At 44.2% G+C, this 12446-nt stretch overlaps 1 protein-coding gene across 4 annotated transcripts in view; it reads right to left on the reverse strand.

The window, feature by feature from the left end:
- The window catches only part of UVRAG (UV radiation resistance associated), a 66665-nt gene that overhangs the window by 31423 nt on the left and 22796 nt on the right, over positions 1–12446 (reverse strand). For all 4 annotated transcript variants that reach the window (XM_072326997.1, XM_072327000.1, XM_072326999.1 and 1 more), the window contains exons 7-12: positions 12090–12195; positions 9791–9917; positions 9401–9485; positions 8881–8968; positions 8242–8302; positions 7409–7574 (exon numbers count right to left, since the gene is read on the reverse strand). In XM_072326997.1, the coding sequence (XP_072183098.1) occupies positions 7409–7574; positions 8242–8302; positions 8881–8968; positions 9401–9485; positions 9791–9917; positions 12090–12195 (633 nt within the window). The remainder of the gene's footprint in view (positions 1–7408; positions 7575–8241; positions 8303–8880; positions 8969–9400; positions 9486–9790; positions 9918–12089; positions 12196–12446) is intronic.

The following is a 12446-nucleotide window of genomic DNA, read 5'->3' on the forward strand; positions in this document are numbered from 1 at the left end:
ACACAATAACAAGACTTTTCCTAACCTGGTCATTAATCTAGAAGCATCTCTGATGTAAGAGGCACAGAGCTATACTTCTCACTTCAGTTTCAATGAGGTTTAAGCTAACTATAGCAGATCACATTTTTCAAGTTACAGGGAATGTAGACGGGGTTCTAAATTGTCAGCTCTGATTTAAAAGTCTTCCTATTTAAAAAGAAATTCAATATATACATTTCCAGTCAACGTGGAAAACTAACGGTGGCCGGTTGCCATCATTTCCACTCCAGCTGAAACATTAAGATGAAAACAGGCAAACAGACACAGCCATGTAAAACCAAGACAGATTTGGATTTGCAATTGAGATTGTATTCCTGACTAAAACCATTTGTGTTCTGGGGTCAGTGTGCCATGGGCAGATAGGAGCTTCAATGAACACCTTTGCTAGCTGCACCTGTCCAGAGGCCTGAAACCAATTGCTGCCTGAAGTAGATCCTATGCTACCTCTGCAGTCCAGAATGCAGGCCAGAAGCTGGGAAGCATCCCAGGAGACCAGCAGCCGCTGTTCCATATTGTTGGAAGTACCTGTTAAAAAAACCTAGAAGCTGATTAGTCTGGTTTGCGTATTTCAGATAAGGTTGCTTTGTAATTTCTTAACTCATATATAAAACTGTCCTGGTTATCCTACCTTACCCACTAAGAAGTTCCTTTTGTAGTTGATCTCAGTCAAACAATCATCAAGATCTCACTTAATTTCATATCCCGACGTGCGTTTCTGAGCTAATCCTTAGTCGCTCTACCACTGCAGCTTCAGTTCTTGATGGACTTGCAGTCAATCACAACAGGGCTCCCGCTGCACTCGGATGTTAGCTGTTAGGAAAGCTGAAAGAATCTTTCTTCCATGCATTTCTTTCAGACCTCAAGTATCTCTCATGAATTCAAGTCCAAAGACATTTTCGGTTGCGTTCTGTGATTTATGAACTCCTCCGTACCCGGAAAAACCACATACGGACCAATATATTGGTGGCCAATTTTTATTGTCCAGAGCTGCCTGTCTTTAATATCAACTATTTTTAAAGTTAAAGAAATTGCTTCATTTTTAACTGCTTTCACCTGCTTCTACTTTTGTATCGCGCCAGATGTTTTAGATCTCTTATTCTTTCTTCTGTTCAGCCTTTCTGCCATGTACCGAATTATATTGAAAGCCTCCAAGTTTAATCTCCACTTCAGAAAGCTCTTTGGGGAAGAAGTGAGTAAAATGAAGGTTTTACATGTATAGCAATAGCAAGGAATTGGCCATCAGATTGAGAGAACAACTTCGCCTCACAAAGCCCTACCAAAAGAGCAGCAGAGCGGTTTAGAAACCAACTAATTTCAAGCTTAAATCCTTGGATAGGATACCTTACACAAGGATAGAACTAAATCCAATCCAGGTTAAGATAAAGAGTGGAAAAACAAAGTTCTTGTGTGATACAACTGAAGTAAGAGGATTGTACAAGAACAAGGTTTAAGTGCTTACTGAAGTTTAAGTTTCGACTTCACCCCCCCTTTTTGGGGGCAGGCAGGGGAGGAAGGAGCAGTTTTCTCTTCAGTCTCACCACATATTTGCTCATTGTAAAGGAATGCTGCAACAAGAGGAGAAAGTGCTAGGGCTTTTCTCAACCAGGATAAAGCAAACCTTGAAAACCTTTAAGTGAAAGAGGGAGCAAGGCAACCATTGTCCAGCCATCTCACTCTGAGCCACTATTCCCCCAGCACACTTCAGATCAAGCGTTAGGAGAGCTCATAGACCTACAGAAGGGCTTGGGTTGGAAGAGACCTCAAACATTCCAACCCCGTGCCATGGGGCACAGGGCTGCCCACCATCACCAAATCAGGCATTAGATCAGGTCACACAGGAGCTCCAAATCCCCTTCCCTTCCAGGTAAGCTACACTGAGGTTTGATCCACTGCAGAGCAGAGACTGGCACAAAATTAAACAACGTGACTCTTAGTGGTAAGAACGCTACTAAAATGCTGGAGCACAAACCTGCCTTCACCACCCAGCTCCGCTGTGATGCGGCACAGAGCACTGTGGGTCCCCCTTCACATCAAGCTTGGTTAGGCTGCGGTTGGACTTGATGATCTTCAAGGTCTTTTCCAAACTGGGTAATTCTATGATTCTAAGCTGCCAGTCAATAGCAGAGGTCACAGACTCCCCTCGGAGTGACCAACAGCCTGCAAGGAACAGTTAACAAGTCTGCCAGCAAGCAGCAGGATCAGAGGAGGAAAAAAAGATCTGGTGAGTTAAGCTGGAAATCAAATGGCAGTCGAAAGAAATCTCCAAGCAGACACTTTGTTTTGTTAGAGATTAAGACACAAATATGAATCAGCGAGTGATCAAATCTGAATTGGCTTACGTTTTTTTTTTAGTCCCTACTTGAGAGCAAACAAATACTTGTAGAACAAACCTGACGACAAAAATACAGGCTGCCCAGGGAGAAAAGCACTTCCCCGTTCACACTTGACACGATACAAAGATAATTAGTTCGCTGGGAAAGAAAAACACGTTACATGTTGGCAGTTCAACGGCACGAAGCGTATTTGCAAAAATGCCTATCTGAATAGCTCAGCAGCGAGATAATCAGAAGCAGAAGCACTGCCATCTTTCTATGAAGCAGTGTAACTGCTGTGACCTTGCTCTCGGTGAACGTACAATCACTTCAATATGTATAGGCTGGACATAGGGAAAGAACCCAAAGTTATGAAAGTCTCAATAAGGTAATCACAGATTTATATGAAGTAATGAGGAATAAAGCTATCTTTCTCCTAGTTCAGCAAATAAGGCGTTCACGCACCTAAAATAAGCAGCCAGCAATGCGTGGAGCAAGCAATAAGGATGGGTTGATTGCACAGATCTCTGGCGCACTGCAGCTTGAACCCAAAGCTTGCTGTGTTCACCATGATGAATATCACACCGTAAGGACTGACTGCATGGACAGAGCAGACAGCCTGGTTATCTGAGCCCTAAATCTCCCTGCCACGGAGGGATCGTTTTTAAACTAGAGGACACTTGAAGCAGGTCAAGTCCCCGTTCCTTGAAAAATGAAGTAATGTTTTGAATAATAACCTCATCAGGAGTGCAGAGTTCTAAAGGGAGTAAGCAAAGACCAGTACATCTTCACAGAGACATGTCTCAGCTGTGGACGTCTGGAGGCGTTGGGCTCATCTATTGCAATAAGCAAACTCTGCTTTCTCAGCCTGGCTAGCAGCACGAACAAGCTGTGAGCTCCCAGAGCCGGTGTTAATGTCATCTGCGTTCATTAAAGAGCACCTGATGCGATTTATAATCCATGCGCCATAACGACGATGGCTCAGTGAAGGCAAAAGCACTATTTTGGTGACCAAGAAGAAAAGAGCCCTGGATTCTAGCTAAAATATCCTCAAGAATGTGGAACGCAGAAACACAGTTCAAGATAAGTTCATGGCAGAAAGCATTCTTTGAGCAATACAGTTGAACACTTCACACGCACTCCATCTACCGCAAAGAATCAATTCTGCTTTGACAGCTATTAGATTTCTCAACCAACCATCTCCCTCCATCTGATTCCAGTTTGCCAAGACTTCTCCCCCAGAGCTGCCATTTTATCAACGGCCGCTGAAGCAGCAAACGTGATTAAAGATTCCTCTGTCGTGCTGGATGAAGTCAGTATCGGCGTGAACTTATCCTTCACTTGCCTGTGTCACTGTTTGGCAGATGGCTGTGTTGCAAGTGGTTTATCTGCAGCTGGACACAAAGCAATAACCAGCTCCTCTCCTTAGAAACACCTCCTCTGTTCTTAGAAACAGCAGCGAGAACGCAGCAGTGTGGAGCACTCTTAGGCTGTGCTCATTCAGTGCTTTCCCAGCACTCCAAGCATTGCCCACACGCCTGCTCAGCAAGGCTTTGCTCCTCTTGTTTGCAAATCCAGCTTTGCACGCTGAAGTGAAAGGCAGCCCAGCTCACTGAGGTAGGTGACATGGAAGCGCTGTTGTCACAGCATTGGTTTTGATGCCAGCTTTCCTTTCCTCAGGTCCAACAAGCAGAACATCTTGGATCAGAACTTGCTGGCCAGAACTGAGACTGCTTGACTTTGTCCTGTGTGAACCACACACAGTCAAATGGAAGCTTGCTTTATTAGTGCAAACAAGCGTGTCTTAAATATAACCCCAGCCACTGCTCAAACACATGCACATTAAAAGTACAGCTGGCCTGACTACTCCAACTTTCCCCTTTCTCTCAAGTTTGGCCTCTTAAACCAATTAAAAGCATCGCAAAATAAGCTAAAAACCCTGCAGGTTTGAATGGGATTCAATCAACAAGCCATGCAAATACATTAACGTTCACACACCACGTGCAGTGCTGCAGTTCTTTGGCCAAGCATCCATCAGCTTTGGCTGTAAATAAGGCGTCTTAAGATGAACTCACTTGCAGCTTTACATCCCGGAGGAACACAGAAGCGTGCTGAAGATCTGACAGTCACCTACATTTCATGTTGAATTCGGTCTGCTGCTGCTTACAAGGCGGCCTCATCCTACTGACCTGGTTCGAATTATTCATACCTCTGCTGCTATACCAAATGGACGAAGCAACCAAATGAAATCAGGCTCTAAGCTGAGAAATATGGCTCATTTCAAGTCTATATTGTTAGATGTTAAGAGGAAATTCTTTACTCAGAGGGTGGTAAGGCTCTGGCACTGCTGTCCAGAGAGGCTGTGCATGTCCCATTTGTGGAGGCATTCGAGGCCAGGTCAGCTGGGGCCCTGGGCAGCTGTTCTATGATATCACTTCCACCCTCCTGTTGGATTGATCTCATCAGAACTGGAAAATGCAAATAGTTTGCATAGGTTTGTTTCAAAGCTAAGAAGTACTTCAACTGCTCAATAATTATCTAGAAATCTTGATTACGGTCCCAAGATGCAATGTACTGGAACACAACGTGGTCTTGTTTGAGCTAAGCATGAGATAGAATCACAATGGTTTGACTTGGAAGGGAACATAAAGCCCATCCAGTTCCAACCCTCTGCTGTGGGCTGGGTACCCCCCCCCCCAGCTCAGGCTATCCAGGGCCCCATCCACAGCATTGGGTATCTGCAGGGATATGGCAGCCACAGCTTCTCTGCTATCCTGTACTTCAAACTTGAACAAGAGTCTCACGTGAAGCTTCAACTAGGAAACACGCAGAACAATTAGAGCCTTGAGTCAACACAGAAGCCAGAAGACTCCCATAAACAGATGGCATAAGTACTCTCAAGACTCAGATACTCACGTAGCTTTCAGTGAGCAAAAAGCAGCATTCACTTTGCAAGATGTTAAGCTCATATTGGCATTTCAAGCCAAGACCTGAGACTATCTAAAACTAACACAGCAACACCACCAACACAGGCAATTACTCAAAGCATGCCTTACTCCAGGCACAAAATGCATTAATAGGATACAGAGGGAATAGATACTGAGTAGATGATAAATACCACCACCTCTACAACTGCAGAATATCTAGAATACCTGCCAGTGGAATACAGTATCTTGTTCCACCTTCAGTAATGGGGCTGGATGCAAGAGAGATGCTGTGCTTATGCTTCTGTGCCAGCAATTAGAACCACAGAACACCCCAAGTTGGAAGGGACCCATAAGGATCACGGAGTCGATGCTCAAGGGGTTACTGAAATAAAGACATTTAATAATGCACGTTAATTGCTGTGCTTCATTCAGTTAGGAGCAGGTGAGAAACGCAAGCTATCGGACTAGAAGGAAAAGCTCAAGTTAAGACATTTGAGGTTTCCTATAGCAACTCAAGTCACCGGAGAGCTGGAAGGACTGGCTCTCCAATAGCTGGGAATAGAAGACCTCAGGCAGGAGTTAATCCTGAAACAATCTTACAGAACGCAGGTAAACAGCCCAATAGGGATTAATATACTTAGCTGAACTTTCTCCTTTTCAGAAACCTATTGTGAAATACAGCATTGAGTCCTGAGGGTTTGGAAGGCCGGAGCCTAAAGGACTAAACCTTCCACTTGGTCTCAGACAACAGGAAATTGGTTTAATCTTCATACACCCACACACACAGGCAGCTCTACTCCTCAAATTTGTTTTCCAGACAGAAAAGTTTCAGCTTGCTACTCTTCTAAAGGGGATGTATGGAGGGGATTTACATATGCTTAGACGACGACTCTTAATAGAACATTAATGTGTTTGTGTAAGTTAGCCAGGAAACGTTTGGGGCGAGTTATTAAACTGGTATCAACAATCATTTGCAGGACAACTACTGCCATCCATATTTTATCTTGTCAGAACAGGAAGAGCTCGGTGACAGCTTAATTCTGAAGGCAAATTACCTCTGCTGGCCTGCCAGAAGTTACTGAGCTTCAAAAAGAAATCAGACGCTTCAAGAATCCCAACCCTCCCAACTATGCGCAACATGGAAAGACCCTTCCATTTTGATTGAACCATTAGGAAGTGCTGCTAAAACACTACAGTGCTTCAACTGTGTGCATCCAGAGAGAAGGTTTTGCGTGTTGAATCGGGCAATAGAGGCAGCTATTTTCCCCCAGCCATTTCCTTTGCTCCTTTCTCAAACGTTATGAGTGGGAAAAAAACCACATAAAGTTACTGGTGCTGCAAACCTGACTTTGCATCTGCCTGCAGATGCAGAGGATCAGAGCGGAGCAGCTGGCCTCCCTCAGCTGGTCAGCCTTGCATTCCTTTGAGCTGCAGGCTACAAAGCAAAGCTTAGGCGGTAATTGTCACTGCTTTCATAACAAAGCACACAGGTGCAAAGACAGCAGGAAAACAGGCAGAGCGCCAAAAGGCAGGAGAAAACGCTCTGAGAGTGGATTTAAGGACAGCAAGATAGCTTCCTAGTACCATAGCCAAGGTACACAGTGAAAGACACCGAATATAGACCAGATGAAAACCTCCTCACTGAGCTCTGATTTATTAGTAGGTAACAATCTATAATGTTCTTTTCCTACCTGTTTAAAATCCTCTCCGTTAATGAAAGCTGTTTATTTCATCGCAAGCACTACAGCAGCACTGGCAGCCACATTAAAGGCTACTTCTGTTATGCATATTTCATTCCCATGGTCAGAAAGAACATAAAAAGGCAAGTTTCCCTCATCAGAAGCTACAGCTTCCCTAGCAGACACACTATTTGGGTGTTCCTGTCATTATTAGATGCCTAATCAACAGCATAAGCCTACCAAATGACAAAGTTGGCCTAACTGCTGTCAGATCACAGAGTCTGAATGTCAGAAACTGAGAAGTATTGCCCCAAAGCTATTGAAGACAGTAACAAATAGCTTCGAGATCAGTAAGCCAGCTGAGCAGCCAAGACTGCTCAACTTCAGGTGTGTTTTGTTGCTGATTCGTTGCTGTGAAGCAAGTAGAGAAGTAGGTCTGTGGCAAACTTACTCTCTCTCTTTCTCTGTCAGTTTGTCGTTGATGTTATCTTTGATTGTAGACCTGGAGCCCTTGTGAATTATGGGATACCTGAGTGGCACTTGTAAGAAGTAGGAGATCATCGAAACCAAATGAGCGGTGTAACCCAGGGCAACAGCAATGCTTCCATCATCTTTTGCTGTGAAACAATAATGAAAAGAACATGATGTTATCAACTGAATCTCAACGGAGAGTCAACACAAATTCATCCTCATTGCTCAGCAAAGAATATAATGAAGGAACTTATCAGAACAGATGCAAGCGATGCCAACAAACTGCTTTACAATCCTTTGCAGTTCACCATTTGTTCGTTTATTAAATGCCTCTTCTGTTACATGGCCAATGGGGTGTCCTCCCTTCAATTTTACCCTTTTAAAGCAAAAAGCCTTTTTTTTTTTTCATTCCTTTCAATACCCAAAGGGAGCCTACAAACAGGAGGGGAGTCAGCTCTTTACAAGGGGAGATAACAGCAGGACAAGGGGAAATGGCTTCAAGTTGAAGGAGGGCAGATTTAAGTTGGATGTCAGGGGGAAGCTGTTTACTATGAGAGCAGTGAGGTGCTGGAACAGCTGCCCAGGGAGGCTGTGGGTGCCCCATCCATGCCTGGAGGTGTTTGAGTCCAGCTTGGATGGGGGCCCGGTCACTTCCTTTGCACTAGCAAAGAATTGGGACCAAATACTGAGCAAGTTTTCTTCCACTCCACATCTTTCCAATCAGAAATGTAAATCCTTCGCTATCACCATCACTTTACTTAAGTTGACTGAGTTCAGAAGCGGCTGTGAGAACTGAATTAAATATCCAGCTACCTTGAAAGTCTTCAGAGTTGGGAAGCTTGACTCCACAAACAAAGTAATCCTTTTGGTCATTCTGCAAGTTTAATAACAGAAAGTGAGAAAGGGACAATAAACAGCCCGAAAATAGAAAGCTACACAAAACCCAGAGACAACAAAGCACGCCTTGTAAAGATAAACTAAACGCCCAACGAAACCCAGACTGACTGAGGTAACGTTTCAGTCCACGTTTCAAGTAATTCAGAATCAAATGGGATTTCTTTTTGAAGAGGAAGAGCTTTATCTTAATTCAGTGCAGGGAAAGGTTTAGGAGCTCTATATTTTGACATCTGGTTTTGTGAGCCCCATTAGAGCGAAGCTAGCCAACTGCCAGGTTTGCTTTCCACAAATTCTATAGGAAGTGGCAAGTATCCATTAAGTTATAGTTACATTCTACTCTTTAGAGTGTGGATTATTTGAGAGATGCTGGCATAAGTCCTCTCTGTGTGAGGTTTACAGCCTGAGGACCAAATCCAAGAGTAAGCTGTAAAAAAGCAGCATGAGCAAAGGGGAAGCTTCATCCTGAAGAATAAGAGAGGTTTGGTTTGCTCCAGGTACGACATGAGCTTCATGTTTCTTACATTGAGCACAGATTTTAGACAACTCAAAACATACCAGGTCGATAGGGTAAATGTAGGATAGCTCCGAGAGCAACTGCTTGCATCGAATAGTCTGCTGGGCATTGGTCTTCAGAAACAGTTCTCTTTGGGGGAAAAAGAACCCGAAACCATTAGCTCCTTCAAAAGCTTTGAATAGATATCAGCACCCACCACCCTTCCCAAGTATCATCCCCCCTTCCCTCAGCAAAACACTTGCATCAAGACAAACACAGGAGACAACACCAGTGTTCCATTATCAGCTGTCTTTCTTATCATAGAGAGCTTTGAGCGTGACAATTAACTGCTACAAAGCGGGGAAGTCCTATAGTGCAACAGAGCATCTTCTCTACACTTGCCATTGTTCATTATCACCTCTGCTTTCTAGGAACTGCAGCATCTCTTCAAAGGAGCATCAGAGTGACAGCAGGAAGACATTTGCACCACAGCTGTTCCTTTGGATGCCTTATTCTCAAGCCTGCACTTCCTCCCCAATTGCAGACGAGGTGGGGGGGGGGGAAAACCACAGGTCCTTTTACCTCTTTGCAGTGCATTCTTTCCTTAATTCATGCAGAGATTCATTACGCTCTTGATGCTTCTGGTACTCAGTCTCAAATGCATTTCCTAAACAACAAGAGGAATCGAGAAACAAAAGTAGTACCACAGATTTTCTCAGCTATCATCAATATCTACTCTTAAGTGTTGGTACTAAGCCTCCCATTTACTCCCAGGTGCCCGTTTTCTGTGTCATGCTGCCAAAGTGGGCAATTGCTGTCACTCTTCATGCCCTATACAACAATCACCAGCCAAGGGCATTAAAATACACTTGCATAAAGCCACTGCTTGCTGCACTAAAGAGCACAGCTTTAAGTCTCTTCTGTTCAGATTCTGAACACCTGCAGCGGAAGCAGCAACAGCTGTATGCTCACCTTTGTCATGTAAAGTATTCTTTTCCTTATGTAACAAAGCTACTTCTTGACCCAGGGCCTTCCTCTGCCTCTCCAGTTCATTACGTAGCACCAGGATCTTCAACTGTAAACATTCACTCTCCTTTTTCTAGTGGAAGAAGAAGAAAACAGGTGAATAAGTAGTAAAAGCAGTTCTATTTGTTCTTCAGTTCTTTCCCCCATGTAGGTAAATCCATCAAAGAGGAGATAAGAAGTAACAGAAAACAAGACCGACATCTAAAAGAGAAGAAGGTAAGCCAACAAATAACCACTCGTAATAGATTACATAATAGATTTTACTGCTTTGGAAGGAGAAAAACTCAGCTGTGCTCTGGAGTGCTTGCTTGTCCTGAAGGATCCATCTCATGTGCTCAGTGATGCAACCTGACCCAGAGCAGGAATCAGAAGATGAAGGAGATGCAGCAGGAAAGTCCCCCAGGACAGACACATGGAAGTTAAGAGCAAAGCACTGAGATCACAGCAAGAATTCCCTGGCAAAGGGTTTGGTCACAAGAGGAAGGTGAGTAATGAGGAGTCTATGCTAAAGCCAGGCAGGAGGCTGGAAAGAGGCTGGAAATGTCAGACTCGCACTAAAATGCAGTTATGTTCAAGTTTAGATGATGTTAACAGGAGAAAGACAGTGGGCTGAGTTTGCAGCCTTTCAGTACCTAAAGGGAGCTTACAAACAGGAGGGGAGTCAGCTTTGTAAAGGGGAGATAACAGCACGACAAAGGGAAATGGCTTCAGGCTGAAAGAGGGAAGACTGAAGTTGGATGTCAAGGGGAAGTTCTTTACTATGGGAGTGGGGAGGTGCTGGAACAGCTGCCCAAAGAGGCTGTGGATGCCCCATCCATCCCTGGAGGTGTTCAAGGCCAGCTTGGATGGGCCCTGGGCATCCTGGGATGGTATTCAGTGTGGAGGCTGGCAGCCCTGCTTGTGGTGGGGGGGTTGAAGCATCAGAATCCGTGAGGTCCCTTCCAACCCAAGCCATCCTATGATTCTATAACTGAGGACAGGCTCAAAATGGAAAAGCAAGCCTGCAGTCCAGCCATAGCCTGGACAGAGATCCTAACCCAAGGGGCAACCCTGGCCATGTACCACCAGGTACCGCCATACCATATGGCTCAACCAGCTTTTGCCTCTTCCAAGCAGCTAATGGAGACAACGATACTTAACGCTGTGTAAGAAAGAAGCAGCGCTTTACTGAGCTCTTCCCTCTTCTTGTTTGCCTCAGTTAAACACGTATGCTCAGCCTCTAGGTTCAAGGCTCCAGCAGGAAGAATGACTCAGTAATAAGGAATGAAACCACAGTTCACGCATTTCTACAGAGGAATGGAATCCCAGGAAGAGCTTTGACTGTTAAATGAAGCAAAAGTGGGTAATTATTTCCTTGTATTATAGATCATTTTACTAAGAAGCTGCATCACATGCACCATTGTGGTCATCTTTGGTCTTAATACTCTTCATATAGTTCTGCTCGCATATATATATATATGTATATATATATATATATAAGGGAAAAGCTTTTAGAAGGAGGGACAAGGAGATTTATAACTGGAAAAACAAAGATGATAAAGATGATTAAAAGCCTTTTAACAGCCAGCAGAAGGCCAATAGGCTACAGGTTGGAGGTATATTGTACCTAAGGGAGTCGCAAGCTGTCTACAATGCAAGGCTGCAATCAGTTGTTTCTCCCTATTTTCCCCACTTTGTCAAGCCCTCACCACAGTTTGGAACCTTCTGAAATGGAGTGTTCTCAAACCAAAATCCATCTTCTAAAGCTTATATCACTGAAGTTGCCTTTTCCTCCTATGCAAGGTGTTGGTGGTGATGCACTGGAACAGGTTGCCCAAGGAGGCTGTGGATGCCCCATCCCTGCAGGCATTCAAGGCCAGGCTGGATGTGGCTCTGGGCAGCCTGGGCTGCTGTTGGTGACCCTGCACATAGCAGGGGGTTGGAGCTGGATGAGCACTGTGGGCCTTTGCAACCCAGGCCATTCTATGATTTCTTGTGCAATTTTTATGCTTGTATAGCAAAGAAAACCCGACAGTTATAAATACTACAGGTAAAATAGCATAAGCAATTTATAAGGTAGACCTGAGTAGCACATACAAACCTAAAACACATTATATTTCTCAAGTAAACCTGTCATTTCAAATGGGACTTCAGTACATTTGTCACGTTCAAGTTTAATAAATAACTAAACAAAGGTTTCAGGTCAAGATAGCAGCCAGGTGCTTCAGCAAGCTTGTAGAATAGAGCTTTAAGTAACCAAACTTACCAGTTCGTTGCTTGTAGATGTGCATCTCAGCTTTTCTTCAATCTCCCTTCCTATTTTCTGAACAGTTACCTGAGTCTGTTTAATTGCACACTGGGCTCTGTGAAGCCTGCAAAGAGAAGAGATATCACAGCTGCATTAGAGGTTCCTCACAGCTCCTAATGGTGAATGCATGTGGAAGGGAAGAGGAACTCAGATTGCCAGCTCCTGTGGAAGGAAACACAGAGGAAAGCAATGGCAAAAGACAGGCTTAGGAGTCATCAGCATCCTAAAACTAATGAGCACAGAGTGGAAATGAGCGTATTTCTTGGAGGAAGAGAGAATCAGTCTGAACATACAGAACATGTTATGCAAGCCCAG

Source organism: Excalfactoria chinensis, chromosome 1, assembly GCF_039878825.1.
Source record: "Excalfactoria chinensis isolate bCotChi1 chromosome 1, bCotChi1.hap2, whole genome shotgun sequence".
NCBI classification, from domain to species: domain Eukaryota; kingdom Metazoa; phylum Chordata; class Aves; order Galliformes; family Phasianidae; genus Excalfactoria; species Excalfactoria chinensis.